This window comes from Heptranchias perlo, chromosome 12, assembly GCF_035084215.1.
Source record: "Heptranchias perlo isolate sHepPer1 chromosome 12, sHepPer1.hap1, whole genome shotgun sequence".
Classification (NCBI taxonomy): Eukaryota; Metazoa; Chordata; class Chondrichthyes; order Hexanchiformes; family Hexanchidae; genus Heptranchias; species Heptranchias perlo.
In genome coordinates this window covers 71179608-71193687 of record NC_090336.1, presented here as the reverse complement: position 1 = coordinate 71193687, position 14080 = coordinate 71179608, and the positions used below count along the sequence as shown (strand labels likewise).

The 14080-nt window shown below is 48.0% G+C and overlaps 1 protein-coding gene and 1 long non-coding RNA gene across 7 annotated transcripts in view; one reads left to right on the top strand and one right to left on the bottom strand.

Annotated features, from left to right (window-relative positions):
- Positions 1 to 3074, bottom strand: part of LOC137328086 (uncharacterized) — a 23025-nt gene extending 19951 nt beyond the window's left edge. For all 3 annotated transcript variants that reach the window (XR_010964615.1, XR_010964617.1, XR_010964616.1), the window contains exon 1: positions 2941 to 3074. This is a non-coding gene — a long non-coding RNA (uncharacterized lncRNA). The remainder of the gene's footprint in view (positions 1 to 2940) is intronic.
- The window catches only part of LOC137328085 (transcriptional enhancer factor TEF-1), a 270061-nt gene that overhangs the window by 230123 nt on the left and 25858 nt on the right, over positions 1 to 14080 (top strand). For all 4 annotated transcript variants that reach the window (XM_067994247.1, XM_067994245.1, XM_067994246.1 and 1 more), the window contains one exon: positions 1866 to 2039. In XM_067994247.1, coding sequence (XP_067850348.1) covers positions 1866 to 2039 — 174 coding nt within the window. The remainder of the gene's footprint in view (positions 1 to 1865; positions 2040 to 14080) is intronic.

Here is a 14080-nt window from a genome sequence, read left to right as displayed (position 1 = left end):
CGTGATTATCGCGACCCCGCGCCCCGTGATTATCGCGCCCCGTGATTATCGCGACCCGCGAGTATCGCGACCTATACAACTACAAAAAGGGCCAGGAAATATTCTCTCTCAATTTTTCTGCACGTACATAACAGATAAAAAGGTCAGTGACCTCCTTTGTCGGAGTCTTTAAAAAGCTCGGACCAAATTCTCTCGCCCTCCCCCCATCCCCCATCACCATTTCGCAACGGTGTTAATTTTAAATGGTTTAATGTCTCCATTGAAATAGCAGAGAGGGGGAGTAGGGCGGGGGAGTGGGACCAGCTGGATTGCTCTTGCATAGAGCCGGCACGGACTCGATGGGCTGAATGGCCTCCTTCCGTGCTGTAACCTTTCGATGATTCCAATTTGACAGCACAGTATTGAACATTTTGGGCAGTGACATCACTGTGAATTCTCCCCTGTGGTCACTGCTGTTTCTTAAAGGTTTTTTTTTTCAGTAATAAGTCAGATACCCTAATCAGCAATGGAATGAAATGTCATGAAAGAATGTTGGGACCTGTTTTTTTTTTTTTCTTTATTCGTTCTCGGGATGTGGGCATGGCTGGCGAGACCGGCATTTATTTCCCGTCTTCAGTTGCCTTGAACGGTTCGCTGGCCAACTTCAGAGGGCAGTAAAAGAGTCAACCACGTTGGTGTGTGTGGGGGACTGGAGCCACATACAGGCCCAGAGAACATAAGAAATAGGAGCAGGAGTAGGCCAATCGGCCCCTCGAGCCTGCTCCGCCATTCAGTAAGATCATGGCTGATCTGATCCTAACCTCAAATCTAAATTCATCTCCAATTTCCTGCCCGCTCCCCGTAACCCCTAATTCCCTTTACTTCGAGGAAACTGTCTATTTCTGTTTTAAATTTATTTAATGATGTAGCTTCCACAGCTTCCTGGGGCAGCAAATTCCACAGACCTACTACCCTCTGAGTGAAGAAGTTTCTCCTCATCTCAGTTTTGAAAGAGCAGCCCCTTATTCTGAGATTATGCCCCCTAGTTCTAGTTTCACCCATCCTTGGGAACATCCTTACCGCATCCACCCGATCAAGCCCCTTCACAATCTTATATGTTTCAATAAGATCGCCTCTCATTCTTCTGAACTCCAATGAGTAGAGTCCCAATCTACTCAACCTCTCCTCATATGTCCGCCCCCTCATCCCCGGGATTAACCGAGTGAACCTTCTTTGTACTGCCTCGAGAGCAAGTATGTCTTTTCTTAAGTATGGACACCAAAACTGTATGCAGTATTCCAGGTGCGGTCTCACCAATACCTTATATAACTGCAGCAATACCTCCCTGTTTTTATATTCTATCCCCCTAGCAATAAAAGCCAACATTCCGTTGGCCTTCTTGATCACCTGCTGCACCTGCATACTAACTTTTTGATTTTCTTGCACTCGGACCCCCAGATCCCTTTGTACTGCAGTACTTTCCAGTTTCTCGCCATTAAGATAATAACTTGCTCTCTGATTTTTCCTGCCAAAGTGCATAAACTCACATTTTCCACAGCTTCCGACCGGGTAAGGACGGCAGGTTTCCTTCCCTAAAGAACCGATTTGGGTTTTTAATCACAATCTGAACCCCGCTCCATGATCAGTTTTTTTGTTGGTACCAACTTTTTTAACTTCCCAGATTTATTTATTTTTTTAAACGGAATTAAAATTCTCAAACCGCCCGGGGTGGGATTCGAACTCTCGTCCTTCTGGATTGTTAGCCCAGGGCTCGTGAATTACCCCTTCCACCCTGTGAGACTATATTGTTTTGGGGTTGGATTTTTTTTTTTGCTTCTGTAAAAGTGATGACGTTGTGACTTTTATTTTTTTTTTTACGAAAACAGTACAACAAGCACCTCTTTGTACACATTGGACAGACCAACCATTCCTACAGTGATCCTTTGCTTGAATCCGTGGATATCCGCCAAATCTACGATAAATTCCCAGAGAAGAAAGGTGGCCTTAAAGAGCTATATGGGAAAGGACCCCATAATGCTTTTTTCCTCGTGAAATTCTGGGTAAGTGCATCAGTTCCCCCTCTTCGGTGGCGGGGTTTTTTTTTTATTTGTCGCACGTCTGGTCGAGAAGTGACCGCCTGGGCTCAGCGGGTCAGCACAGTCGCCTCTGAGTCAGAGGGTCGGCGGGGGGGGGTGGGGGGTGCAGGGCACAGACCCCACTCCCAGAGACTTGGGGGGGCGCCGCGCCGTCGGAGGGTGCCGTCTTTTGGAAGAGGCGTTAAACCGAGGCCCCGCCTGCCCTCTCCGGTGGACCCGAAGGCCGATGACAAGTACTCGAGAGCCAGAGGAGTGGGGCGATGTGAATTAGGGAGGGAGGAGGCTCCTGTGAGCCGTAAACACCGACGTGGACCAGTTGGGCAGAACGGCCTGCTCCTGTGCTGTGAATCCTGTGCGATTCCACCTAAACGTATCCCACGGCGCTGTTGAAGACAACTCCGTGGTTGTGATGCGCGGAAGGCGTCTTGAGGACGTGCGAGAGGCCCGATATGAGACGCACGTTTGATCTTTCATCCCCAGCTTGCTGCCACTGTGCTCGGCTGCGGTCTTGTTTTAGACGCAGTGGGATATTCCTTCCCGTTAAAGTTGGTTCCGACTGGAGTTGTAATCACGGCATGGGTAAAATTATCACCATGAAGAATGGCGATGGGCCGGTTGGGTGGAGTTTAATTAACTGCAAGAATTTGTCTCAGTAGAATTCAGTGTTTTTACCTGATCTGAGCACACAGACGTTCTTTCAACAAGCTTTTTTTATAAAAAACACACACGCGCACGCACGCTACAAGATATAACTTTTTCTTTAGATAAGTAAGAAGAACGTAAGAAATAGGAGCAGGAGTAGGCCAATCGGCCCCCTCGAGCCTGCTCCGCCATTCAATAAGATCATGGCTGATCTGATCCTAACCTCAAATCTGAAGAACACAAGAAGCAGGAGCAGGACCCGGCCGCTCGGCCCCCTGGGCCCGCTACGCCACCCGCAGGGCCTTGACCGATCCGAACTCAGCTTCGTAAGGCTGTCGGTCCCCGAGACTTTTGAAGTCTTCTGACACTGCTAAACATTAACTGAGTTTATTATTACAAGGACGTCCATTAATACCCGTGGTCCAGTTTGCCATTAACCAGAGTGGCGTACTGTTCAAAAATGTCATGGGTGAGGCCCACGGGGCAGGGAGTTTATTCCAAACGCCCCCCCCGCTAATTCCCGGCGCATTTGATTAACCCTTCTTTATGTTTATTTACAATTCTCCTTCTGTAGCCTGTGAAACAATATGGTTTGAGCTGCAGATGTTGCCATAAAAGGTTTGCCAACTCTGGTCGGACGTAGTAGAATCATAGAATCATAGAAGTTTACAACATGGAAACAGGCCCTTCGGCCCAACATGTCCATGTCGCCCAGTTTATACCACTAAGCTAGTCCCAATTGCCTGCACTTGGCCCATATCCCTCTATACCCATCTTACCCATGTAACTGTCCGAATGCTTTTTAAAAGACAAAATTGTACCCGCCTCTACTACTGCCTCTGGCAGCTCGTTCCAGACACTCACCACCCTTTGAGTGAAAAAATTGCCCCTCTGGACCCTTTTGTATCTCTCCCCTCTCACCTTAAATCTATGCCCCCTCATTATAGACTCCCCTACCTTTGGGAAAAGATTTTGACTATCTACCTTATCTATGCCCCTCATTATTTTATAGACTTGTATAAGATCACCCCTCAACCTCCTACTCTCCAGGGAAAAAAGTCCCAGTCTATCCAACCTCTCCCTATAAGTCAAACCATCAAGTCCCGGTAGCATCCTAGTAAATCTTGTCTGCACTCTTTCTAGTTTAATAATATCCTTTCTATAATAGGGTGACCAGAACTGTACACAGTACTCCAAGTGTGGCCTTACTAATGTCTTGTACAACTTCAACAAGACATCCCAACTCCTGTATTCAATGTTCTGACCAATGAAACCAAGCATGCCGAATGCCTTCTTCACCACCCTATCCACCTGTGACTCCACTTTCAAGGAGCTATGAATCTGTACTCCTAGATCTCTTTGTTCTATAACTCTCCCCAACGCCCTACCATTAACGGAGTAGGTCCTGGCCCGATTCGATCTCCCAAAATGCATCACCTCACATTTATCTAAATTAAACTCCATCTGCCTGGAGGTTTTGTCACGTGGCCTTCGACCACCCCGCCCACGCCCCGCCCACTCCTGCCATTGGTCGCCCGACGCGTCCGCCCCGCCATCCCACTGGAAAGTGAATCGATTCTCCATTACCTGATGGAATGATTCTTCACCGTCAATCTCCTTAGAGCGGAGAAGCTTAAGGGGAGATTTAATAGAGGCGTTTGAAATTATGAGGTGTTTTGTTGGAGTAAATAAGGAGAAACTGTTTCCACTGGCAGGAGGGTCGGTAACCAGAGGACGCAGATTTAAAGTAATTGGCAAAGGAACCGGGTTGGGGGGGGGGGGTGGAGGAGATGAGGAGAATTTTTTTTTAACGCAGTGATCTGGAACGCGCTGCCTGAAAGGACGGTGGAAGCAGATTCAATAGTAACTTTCAAAAGGAGAATTCAATTGGATAAATAATTGAAGGGGAAATATTTGCAGGGCTACGGGGAAAGAGCTGGAGAGTGGGACTTATTGGACAGCACAGGCACGATGGGCTGTGCTGTATGATTCTACAAACAGTTTTTTTCCCCACCTCCAATATTATGATAACTAATAAATGCAACAGTTCTAACGAAAATGAAAAAAAAAACATTTTTTTTAATGCCCCCAAGATATTTTCTCCCTGGGGGTCTGTTTTTTTTGCTGGAAGCAGGTGTCCTGTAGATCCATCTTGAATTCCTGGAGCCTCCAGGACAACCTTAGAGGGTTGGTTATCCCGACCAAAACTGCATCAGGTATGGTAGGCTTTACAGGAAGTTGGATTTTTCCAGGCCTGTGAGCTCTTTCTTGTCTGTCGCTCCCTCCGAGCTGCTAAATGCCTCCATCTAGTGGCCTGAACCAAGAGCTTTCAAAACACGAAGCCTGAGGAAATCGAGTTCAAATGGCAGGCAGGATTGGGATTTGAACTCGAGCCAGTGGTAGTTAGTAAGTGGCTCTACCAACCCGACTGAAAGACCTTCCATTTCATGTTTTTTTTTCATTCGTTCACGGGATGTGGGCGTCGCTGGCGAGGCCGGCATTTATTGCCCATCCCTAATTGCCCCTTGAGAAGGTGGTGGTGAGCCGCCTTCTTGAACCGCTGCAGTCCGTGTGGTGAAGGTTCTCCCACAGTGCTGTTAGGAAGGGAGTTCCAGGATTTTGACCCAGCGACGATGAAGGAACGGCCGATATATTTCCAAGTCGGGATGGTGTGTGACTTGGAGGGGAACGTGCGGGTGGTGCTGTTCCCATGTGCCTGCTGCTCTTGTCCTTCTAGGTGGTAGAGGTCGCGGGTTTGGGAGGTGCTGTCGAAGAAGCCTTGGCGAGTTGCTGCAGTGCATCCTGTGGATGGTACACACTGCAGCCACGGTGCGCCGGTGGTGAAGGGAGCGAATGTTCAGGGTGGTGGATGGGGTGCCAATCAAGCGGGCTGCTTTGTCCTGGATGGTGTGGAGCTTCTTGAGTGTTGTTGGAGCTGCACTCATCCAAGCAAGTGGAGAGTATTCCATCACACTCCTGACTTGTGCCTTGGAAAGGTTTGAATGACTGCCCCCTAAAGTTTGTAGCTGTAGAACATTTTTTCAGCATGATTGAAAAGCAGAGTGAGCGGGTTTCTAACAGGTGGTAAATAACCACAGGACCGTACAGCACAGAAGGAGGCCATTCGGCCCATCGTGTCTGTGCCGGCTCTTTGAAAGAGCTATCCAATTAGTCCCACTCCCCCCTGCTCTTTCCCCGTAGCCCTCTAAATTTTTCCTTTTCAAGTATTTATCCAATTCCCTTTTGAAAGTTATTATTGAATCTGCTTCCACCGCCCTTTCAGGCAGCGTGTTCCAGAATCAATGTAACTCTACCTATGATGTGTTAGTATTTGATTGGGGGAATTAGATAAGTTGTCGAAGGCCATGCATAAATAAATTTAAAACAGAAATCGACAGTTTCCGAGAAGTAAAGGGAATTAGGGGTTACGGGGAGCGGGCAGGAAATTGGACGTGAATTTAGATTTGAGGTTAGGATCAGACCAGCCATGATCTTATTGAATGGCAGACCAGGCTCGAGGGGCCGATTGGCCTACTCCTGCTCCTATTTCTTGTGTTATGTCCTTATATGCAACAGAGGCTATTTTCTCATGTTCACATCCCTCCGTGGCCTCACCCCCTCCCTATCTCTGTCACCTCCTCCAGCCCTGCAACCCTCAGAGACCTCTGCAATCCTCCAACTCCGGCCTCATACGCCTCACCCCACTCCCCTCGCCCCATCGCTGGCGGCCGCGCCTTCAGCCGCCTCGGCCCTAAGCTCTGGAATTCCCTCCGTAAGCCTCTTCACCTCTCCTCCCCCTCTCCTTTAAGACGCTCCTCAAAACCTACCCCTTGGACCGAGCTTTTAGTCACCTGCCCTAATCTCTCCCCCTTTGCCTCGTTGTCGATTCTTGTCTGGTAACGCTCCTGCCAAGAGCCTTGGGACGATTTCCTACATCAAAGGCGCTACATAAATGCAAGTTGTTGTAGTATTTCGTACAGTTTGTGTGTTAGTGAGGGAACGTCGTCTGTTCCTCACGCCATTGAAGTACAAAGAGGCGCACGACAAAACCCTTTCAACATGTCGAAACCTGCCCGAGGGGCAGATTGGACGTCAGCAAAGGTTAGAGGAGGAGGCTGAAGACGTAATCAAAGGAGTAGGTTTTTGGAGGAGGCATTTGAAGTTGCGCAGGGAGATGGAGCAAGACTGCTGGGTTTGGGTAGAGAATTCCCAACGACTGAAGGCTTCAACGGCGATGGGCTAGAGGCACGGCGGCCCAGAGTCGCGAGAGTGGGAGACGAAGGGCGGGCGGAGATTGTAGCGGGAGGGTGAGGTGCGGCCGTGGCGGGGGGGGGTAGATTCGTAAACGAGGATGTGGGCGGGTGAGCTGGATTTTGTGTCGGAGGGTGCTTGCGTGACCTTGCTGGAAGAGTGTTGGCGATGTGAGGCTTGGGGGGGTGACAGAGGCGTGGGTGAAGCTTTTAGCAGTGAGGTCGGGACGGACTTGGGTATTTCAGAGGTGTAAATAGGCAAACTGGATGCGCGTTTTGAAATTGAACTCGAGGGCTCCCGAGGTTCAGCTCTCCGATCCTTTCAATCCGAATGAACTTCAGTTAGGTTGAGACCAAAAAAAACCATCCTTGGCATTTAAAATAAAAACAAACCTCATTTTCTACTATATCATACATTTAACTGGAGGATCTGTTTATTGAATAAATATGAGGTGAAGATTACAGAATCTGGGAGAATTGCTTGCGTGTGCAAAAAGCTACAATTTTGCTGACGTTTGCAGAATTACTTTTTGGCCCATTGCTTGGCTTGGGTTCTTCCAAGTTAATGAAAGTGGTATTTACTGGCACTCGAGGTTGCAGTTAACCCATGTGACCGAATTGTGCCATTGGGCTAGAACGCATGTTCCACTGAATGCAGGTCTCAATAATTTGAACCATTCGGACTTGAAATTGACATGCAGTGCTTTTTTTTTTTGCAAAGGATGTCCAAAAAAAATTAATTGTTAGCAGGAGGTTAATCTTCACAGCCTTCGCAATGCTCAAGAAGCTCGACACCATCCAGGACAAAGCAGCCCGCTTGATTGGCACCCCATCCACCACCCTAAACATTCACTCCCTTCACCACCGGCGCACAGTGGCTGCAGTGTGTACCATCCACAGGATGCACTGCAGCAACTCGCCAAGGCTTCTTCGACAGCACCTCCCAAACCCACGACCTCTACCACCTAGAAGGACAAGGGCAGCAGGCACATGGGAACAACACCACCTGCACGTTCCCCTCCAAGTCACACACCATCCCGACTTGGAAATATATCGGCCGTTCCTTCATCGTCGCCGGGTCGAAATCCTGGAACTCCCTTCCTAACAGCACTGTGGGAGAACCGTCACCACACGGACTGCAGCGGTTCAAGAAGGCGGCTCACCACCACCTTCTCAAGGGGGCAATTAGGGATGGGCAATAAATGCCGGCCTCGCCAGCGACGCCCACATCCCGTGAACGAATAACAAAAAATGCAACCGATTCGAAATAGCCCATGGTTTACAGCACTTTGAATCAAAGCAACTCACTGCTAAACGACCTCCCGCCCTCCTCCAACCCTTCTTCTGAGTCTGTATGTCCCCCTCACCTCTCCTCTTTCTCCCCCCCGCCCCATTCTCGCCACCAGATGGCTGGAATGGTTGCAAACAGAAGCAAGACTTTTTTTTTGAATCATAGAATCATAGAAGTTACAACATGGAAACAGGCCCTTCGGCCCAACATGTCCATGTCGCCCAGTTTATACCACTAAACTTGTCCCAATTGCCTGCACTTGGCCCATATCCCTCTATACCCATCTTCCCCATGTAACTGTCCAAATGCTTTTTAAAAGACAAAATTGTACCCGCCTCTACTACTGCCTCTGGCAGCTCGTTCCAGACACTCACCACCGTTTGAGTGAAAAAATTGCCCCTCTGGACCCTTTTGTATCTCTCCCCTCTCACCTTAAATCTATGCCCCCTCGTTATAGACTCCCCTACCTTTGGGAAAAGATTTTGACTATCTACCTTATCTATGCCCCTCATTATTTTATAGACTTCTATAAGATCACCCCTAAACCTCCTACTCTCCAGGGAAAAAAGTCTCAGTCTATCCAACCTCTCCCTATAAGTCAAACCATCAAGTCCCGGTAGCATCCTAGTAAATCTTTTCTGCACTCTTTCTAGTTTAATAATATCCTTTCTGACCATTCCAAGTGTGGCCTTACTAATGTCTTGTGCAACTTCAACAAGACATCCCAATGTTGTTGATTCCCACTGCATTTTTGGCCCTTGTTCAGGATACTTTTACAATTAACTTTATTAACTCCCGTGGCATTGCCCTTGGGTCGTCTGGATTAAAATTATGACGTGTGACTACTGAACTGGCCTGTCCCTGTAAGCCCACTGTTGAGGTACTGACTTGTGTTCCTAATAGGTCAGTCAGTCAGCTTAATTGCTCCTGGTGAGCAAAGTTTGCAGATTACAAGGTGCTTGTAAATTTCAGGCTCCAGGTCAGGGGAGAAAAAAAACCTTTCTTTTTTTGGGTGAAAAAAACTTTTGGCGCTGATGTGCGACGGCTGGAGCCTTAAACCTTGTATATAAATGCAAGATACTCTAAATATCAAAGTTTCACAGGAACTTTACATAAAAATTACAACACTGAAACAGACCAACCAGTCCGCGTTGGTATTTATCCTTCATACGAGCGGCTTCCTAATCCCTTGTGCCTGCCATGAGACCATAAGAGATAGGAACAGGAGTAGGCCATTCGGCCCCTTGAGCCAGCTCCGCCATTCAATGAGATCATGGCTGATCTGATTTTTACCTCAACTCCACTTTCCCGCCCTTTCCCCGTATCCTTTGACTCCCTCGCTGATCAAAAATTTGTCCAACTCGTCCTTGAGTGTATTCAATGACTCAGCCTCCACAGCTTTTTGGGGTAAAGAATTCCAAAGATTCACGACCCTCTGGGAGAAGAAATTCCTCCTCATTTCCGTCTTCAACGGGCGACCCCTTATTCTGAGACTGCGCCCCCTAGTTTTAGATTCCCCCATGAGGGGTAACATCCTCTCAGCATCTACCCTATCGAGTCCCCTCAGAATCTAGTATGTTTCAATAAGATCTCCTCTCATTCTTCTAAACTCCAATGAGTATAGACCCAACCTGTTCAATCTTTCCTCAAAAGACAACCCTTCCATACCCGGAATCAACCTAGTGAACCTTCTCTGAACTGCCTCCAATGCAAGTATGTCCTTCCTTAAATAAGGGCACCAGAACTGCCCTCTTCCCATACCCCCTTATTTTTTTTTCGTTCGTGGGATGTGGGTGTCGCTGGCGAGGCCAGCATTTATTGCCCATCCCTAATTGCCCCTTGAGAAGGTGGTGGTGAGCTGCCTTCTTGAACCGCTGCAGTCCGTGTGGTGAAGGTTCTCCCACAGTGCTGTTAGGAAGGGAGTTCCAGGATTTTGACCCAGCGACGATGAAGCAACGGCCGATATATTTCCAAGTCGGGATGGTGTGTGACTTGGAGGGGGACGTGCAGGTGGTGTTGTTCCCATGTGCCTGCTGCTCTTGTCCTTCTAGGCGGTAGAGGTCGCGGGTTCGGGAGGTGCTGTCGATGAAGCCTTGGCGAGTTGCTGCAGTGCATCCTGTGGATGGTACACACTGCAGCCACAGTGCGCCGGTGGTGAAGGGAGTGAATGTTTAGGGTGGTGGATGGGGTGCCAATCAAGCGGGCTGCTTTGTCCTGGATGGTGTCGAGCTTCTTGAGTGTTGTTGGAGCTGCACTCATCCAGGCAAGTGGAGAGTATTCCATCACACTCCTGACTTGTGCCTTGTAGATGGTGGAAAGGCTTTGGGGAGTCAGGAGGTGAGTCACTCGCCGCAGAATACCCAGCCTCTGACCTGCTCTTGTAGCCACAGTATTTATGTTATATCCCCCCTTTCCTTCAACCACTAACCTATCCTATTCTTAAAAGTTACCTTGGTCTCTGCTTCAATCACTAACTGCATTCCACAGTCTCACAACGCTTTGTGTAAAAACAAAAAAGTTTCCTGTTCTCTCAATCTCGTCCATTTAATCTTGTATCTGTGCCCCTCGTTCCAAAACCCTGTATCACTGGAAAAAGTCAACTCCTAGGGACTCTGTCCCATCCCTTCAGAATTTTAAAACCCCTGTATCCCATAATCTCCTCTCTTCAACAAAAAACAGCCCCAGTTTATCAAGTCTTTCTTTGTATTCCCTCACACTCTGCATCGTCCCAGTGGATCTGCGCTCTCCCCTCTCTATTAGAACCATACAGTCATAGAATCATGGGTTGCAGCACGGAAGGAGGCCATTCGGCCCGTCGAGTCCTTGCCGGCTCTCCGCAAGAGCAATCCAACTGGTCCCACTCCCCCGTAGCCCTGCAAATTTTTTCCCTTCAAGTACTTATCCAGTTCCCTTTTGAAGGCCGCGATTGAATCTGCCTCCACCACCCCCTCGGGCAGTGCATTCCAGATCCCAACCACTCGCTGTGTAAAAAAGTTTTTCCTCATGTCGCCTTTGGTTCTTTTGCCAGCCACCTTAATTCCATGTCCTCTTGTCCTTGACCCTTCCGCCAATCTATCTATTCTGACGAGACCCTTCATGATTTTGAACACCTCGATCAAATCTCCTCCCAACCTTCTCTGCTCTAAGGAGAACAACCTCAGTGTCTCCAGTCGATCCACGTAACTGAAGTCCCTCATCCCTGGAATCATTCTAGTCAATCTCCTCTGCACCCTCTCTAAGACCTTCAAATCCTTGCTAAAATGCGGTGCCCAGAACTGGACACAATACTCCAGTTGTGTCCGATCAGTGTTTTATAAAGGTTCATCATAACCTCCTTGCTTTTGTACTCTATGCCTCTATTTATAAAGCCCAGGATCCCGTATGCTTTCTTGTCTCAATACCCTTCCAATAGTGTGGAGCCCAAAACTACACACATTACTCCAACTATGATCTTACTGAGGCTTTTCAATAGATTCACCATTAAATCTCAACTTTTATATTCTAACCCTCATGCCATAAAAAAACAGTATTCCATTCGCTTCTTTTGTTATGGCCTTATCGACTTGAGGTGCTGCTTTTCAGGCCTTGTGAACCTGAACCCCAATTCCCTCTGCTCTCCCACATCGCCCAGTCTTACCCCCCCCCCCCATTCCATGATCGGAAAAGACTAATTGAAACCCATTTTGCACCATGTAACCCAACTGAGTGTAGAATAGAAACACTAAAATACATTTGATATTTGTTCACCTCTAACCGCTACACATTCTGCAGTGGATTCATCCGTCATTTGGTGTGTTTTGCGTTTTGAGACAGTGTCCCAGGGCTACTTGCTATCCATGGCCATTAGGAACAGCAGACAACTTGGCTAAGATTTCTGTAAGTGATGATGTTCTTGAGAGGTGCGTAACTGCGATCCATGGACGCTCTCCTCAGATTTTACTTCCCCGATGGGACGGGCATTGGCCTGTGCTTGGCAATATCCAGTAGCGACACGGCAAAGACTGACTGCTCCTCATGCCCTTCAGGGAAGGGTGTACCTGCCACCCTTACCCGGCCTGGCCTACATGTGACTCCAGTCTCTCACCGTGTGAGTGGCTCTTAATGCCCTCCGAAGCGGCCAATGACCAACTCCTCGGGGCAGCGAGGGATGGGCAGTAAATGTGAGCTCGCCAGCGACACCCACGTAGAATCGTACAGCACGGAAGGAGGCCATTTGGCCCATCATGCCTGTGCCAGCTCTCTGAAAGAGCTATCCAATTAACCCTACTCTTTCCCCCGTAGCCCCGCACATGTTTCCTTTTCAACTATTTATCCAATTCCCTTTTGAAAGTCACGATTGACTCTGCTTCCACCGCCCTTTCAGGCCGTGCATCCTGAGAGTAATGTAGTTAAGACGTCCCGAGGGGCTTCACAGGAGCGTAATCAGACAAAAATTGACACCGAGCCAACGAACCAGACATGAGGACAGGTGACAAAACGCTTGGTCAAAATGATCGATTTTAAGCAGCGGAAAAAGAGAGAGAGACGGAGAGGTTTTGAACATAAGAACATAAGAAATAGGAGCAGGAGTAGGCCAATCGGCCCCTCGAGCCTGCTCCGCCATTCAATAAGATCATGGCTGATCTGATCCTAACCTCAAATCTAAATTCATGTCCAATTTCCTGCCCGCTCCCCGTAACCCCTAATTCCCTTTTACTTCTAGGAAACTGTCTATTTCTGTTTTAAATTTATTTAATGATGTAGCTTCCACAGCTTCCTGGGGCAGCAAATTCCACAGACCCACCACCCTCTGAGTGAAGAAGTTTCTCCTCATCTCAGTTTTGAAAGAGCAGCCCCTTATTCTAAGATTATGCCCCCTAGTTCTAGTTTCACCCGTCCTTGGGAACATCCTTACCGCATCCACCCGATCAAGCCCCTTCACAATCTTATATGTTTCAATAAGATCGCCTCTCATTCTTCTGAGCTCCAATGAGTAGAGTCCCAATCTACTCAACCTCTCCTCATATGTCCACCCCCTCATCCCCGGGATTAACCGAGTGAACCTTCTTTGTACTGCCTCGAGAGCAAGTTCCACTGCTTGGAGCCTAGACGCTGAAGGCATGGAGCCAATGACGGGGCGAAATAAGTGGGGAAAGCACAAGAGGCCAGAATTGGAGGAACGCAGGGCTGAAGGTACCAACAGCTCGTACAGGCAACAACACCCCGTGCCTGGTTAGACTTGATAGTGAAGTGGAATAAAGTTTTAGAATAATGGGAGTTTGTTTTCTCTGCAGAGATGAACGATTTTTCCTAAACAGGATTTAGTAATGAATTCCTACACGTGACATTTAGTGAGTCCACCGAGGCTGCTTTATACATTGCAATTTGGTAGGAAAGTCAATATAATAGAACATGATTCTTAACTGTAACCTGAAGAAATAAACATTTTATAAAAGAGAAGTAAAGAAAGAACTTGCATTTATATAGCGCCTTTCACAACCTCTGGACGTCCCAAAGTGCTTTACAACCAATTAATTACTTCTGAAGTGGCGTCACTGTTGTAACGTATGGAAACGCGGCAGCCAATTTGCGCACAGCAAGATCCCACAAACAGATTACCTACCTGGTATAATTTATTTTCGGCATTCAAAACTTTATTTTTATGTGCGCTTCAGATGAAAGGCTTTACCCGCGGCTTATTGGGAGGTTACAAGTGGACGCTTGCCAGTGGTTGCTTTCATTGCTTGGGATCTGAAGTTTAGTTACGTACCTGTCAGGAGTAAAGGCCGTTATCAGAACGTGCTTTCGAACGCGCTTTCGAAGTTGAGTTTTAAAAAGCAGCG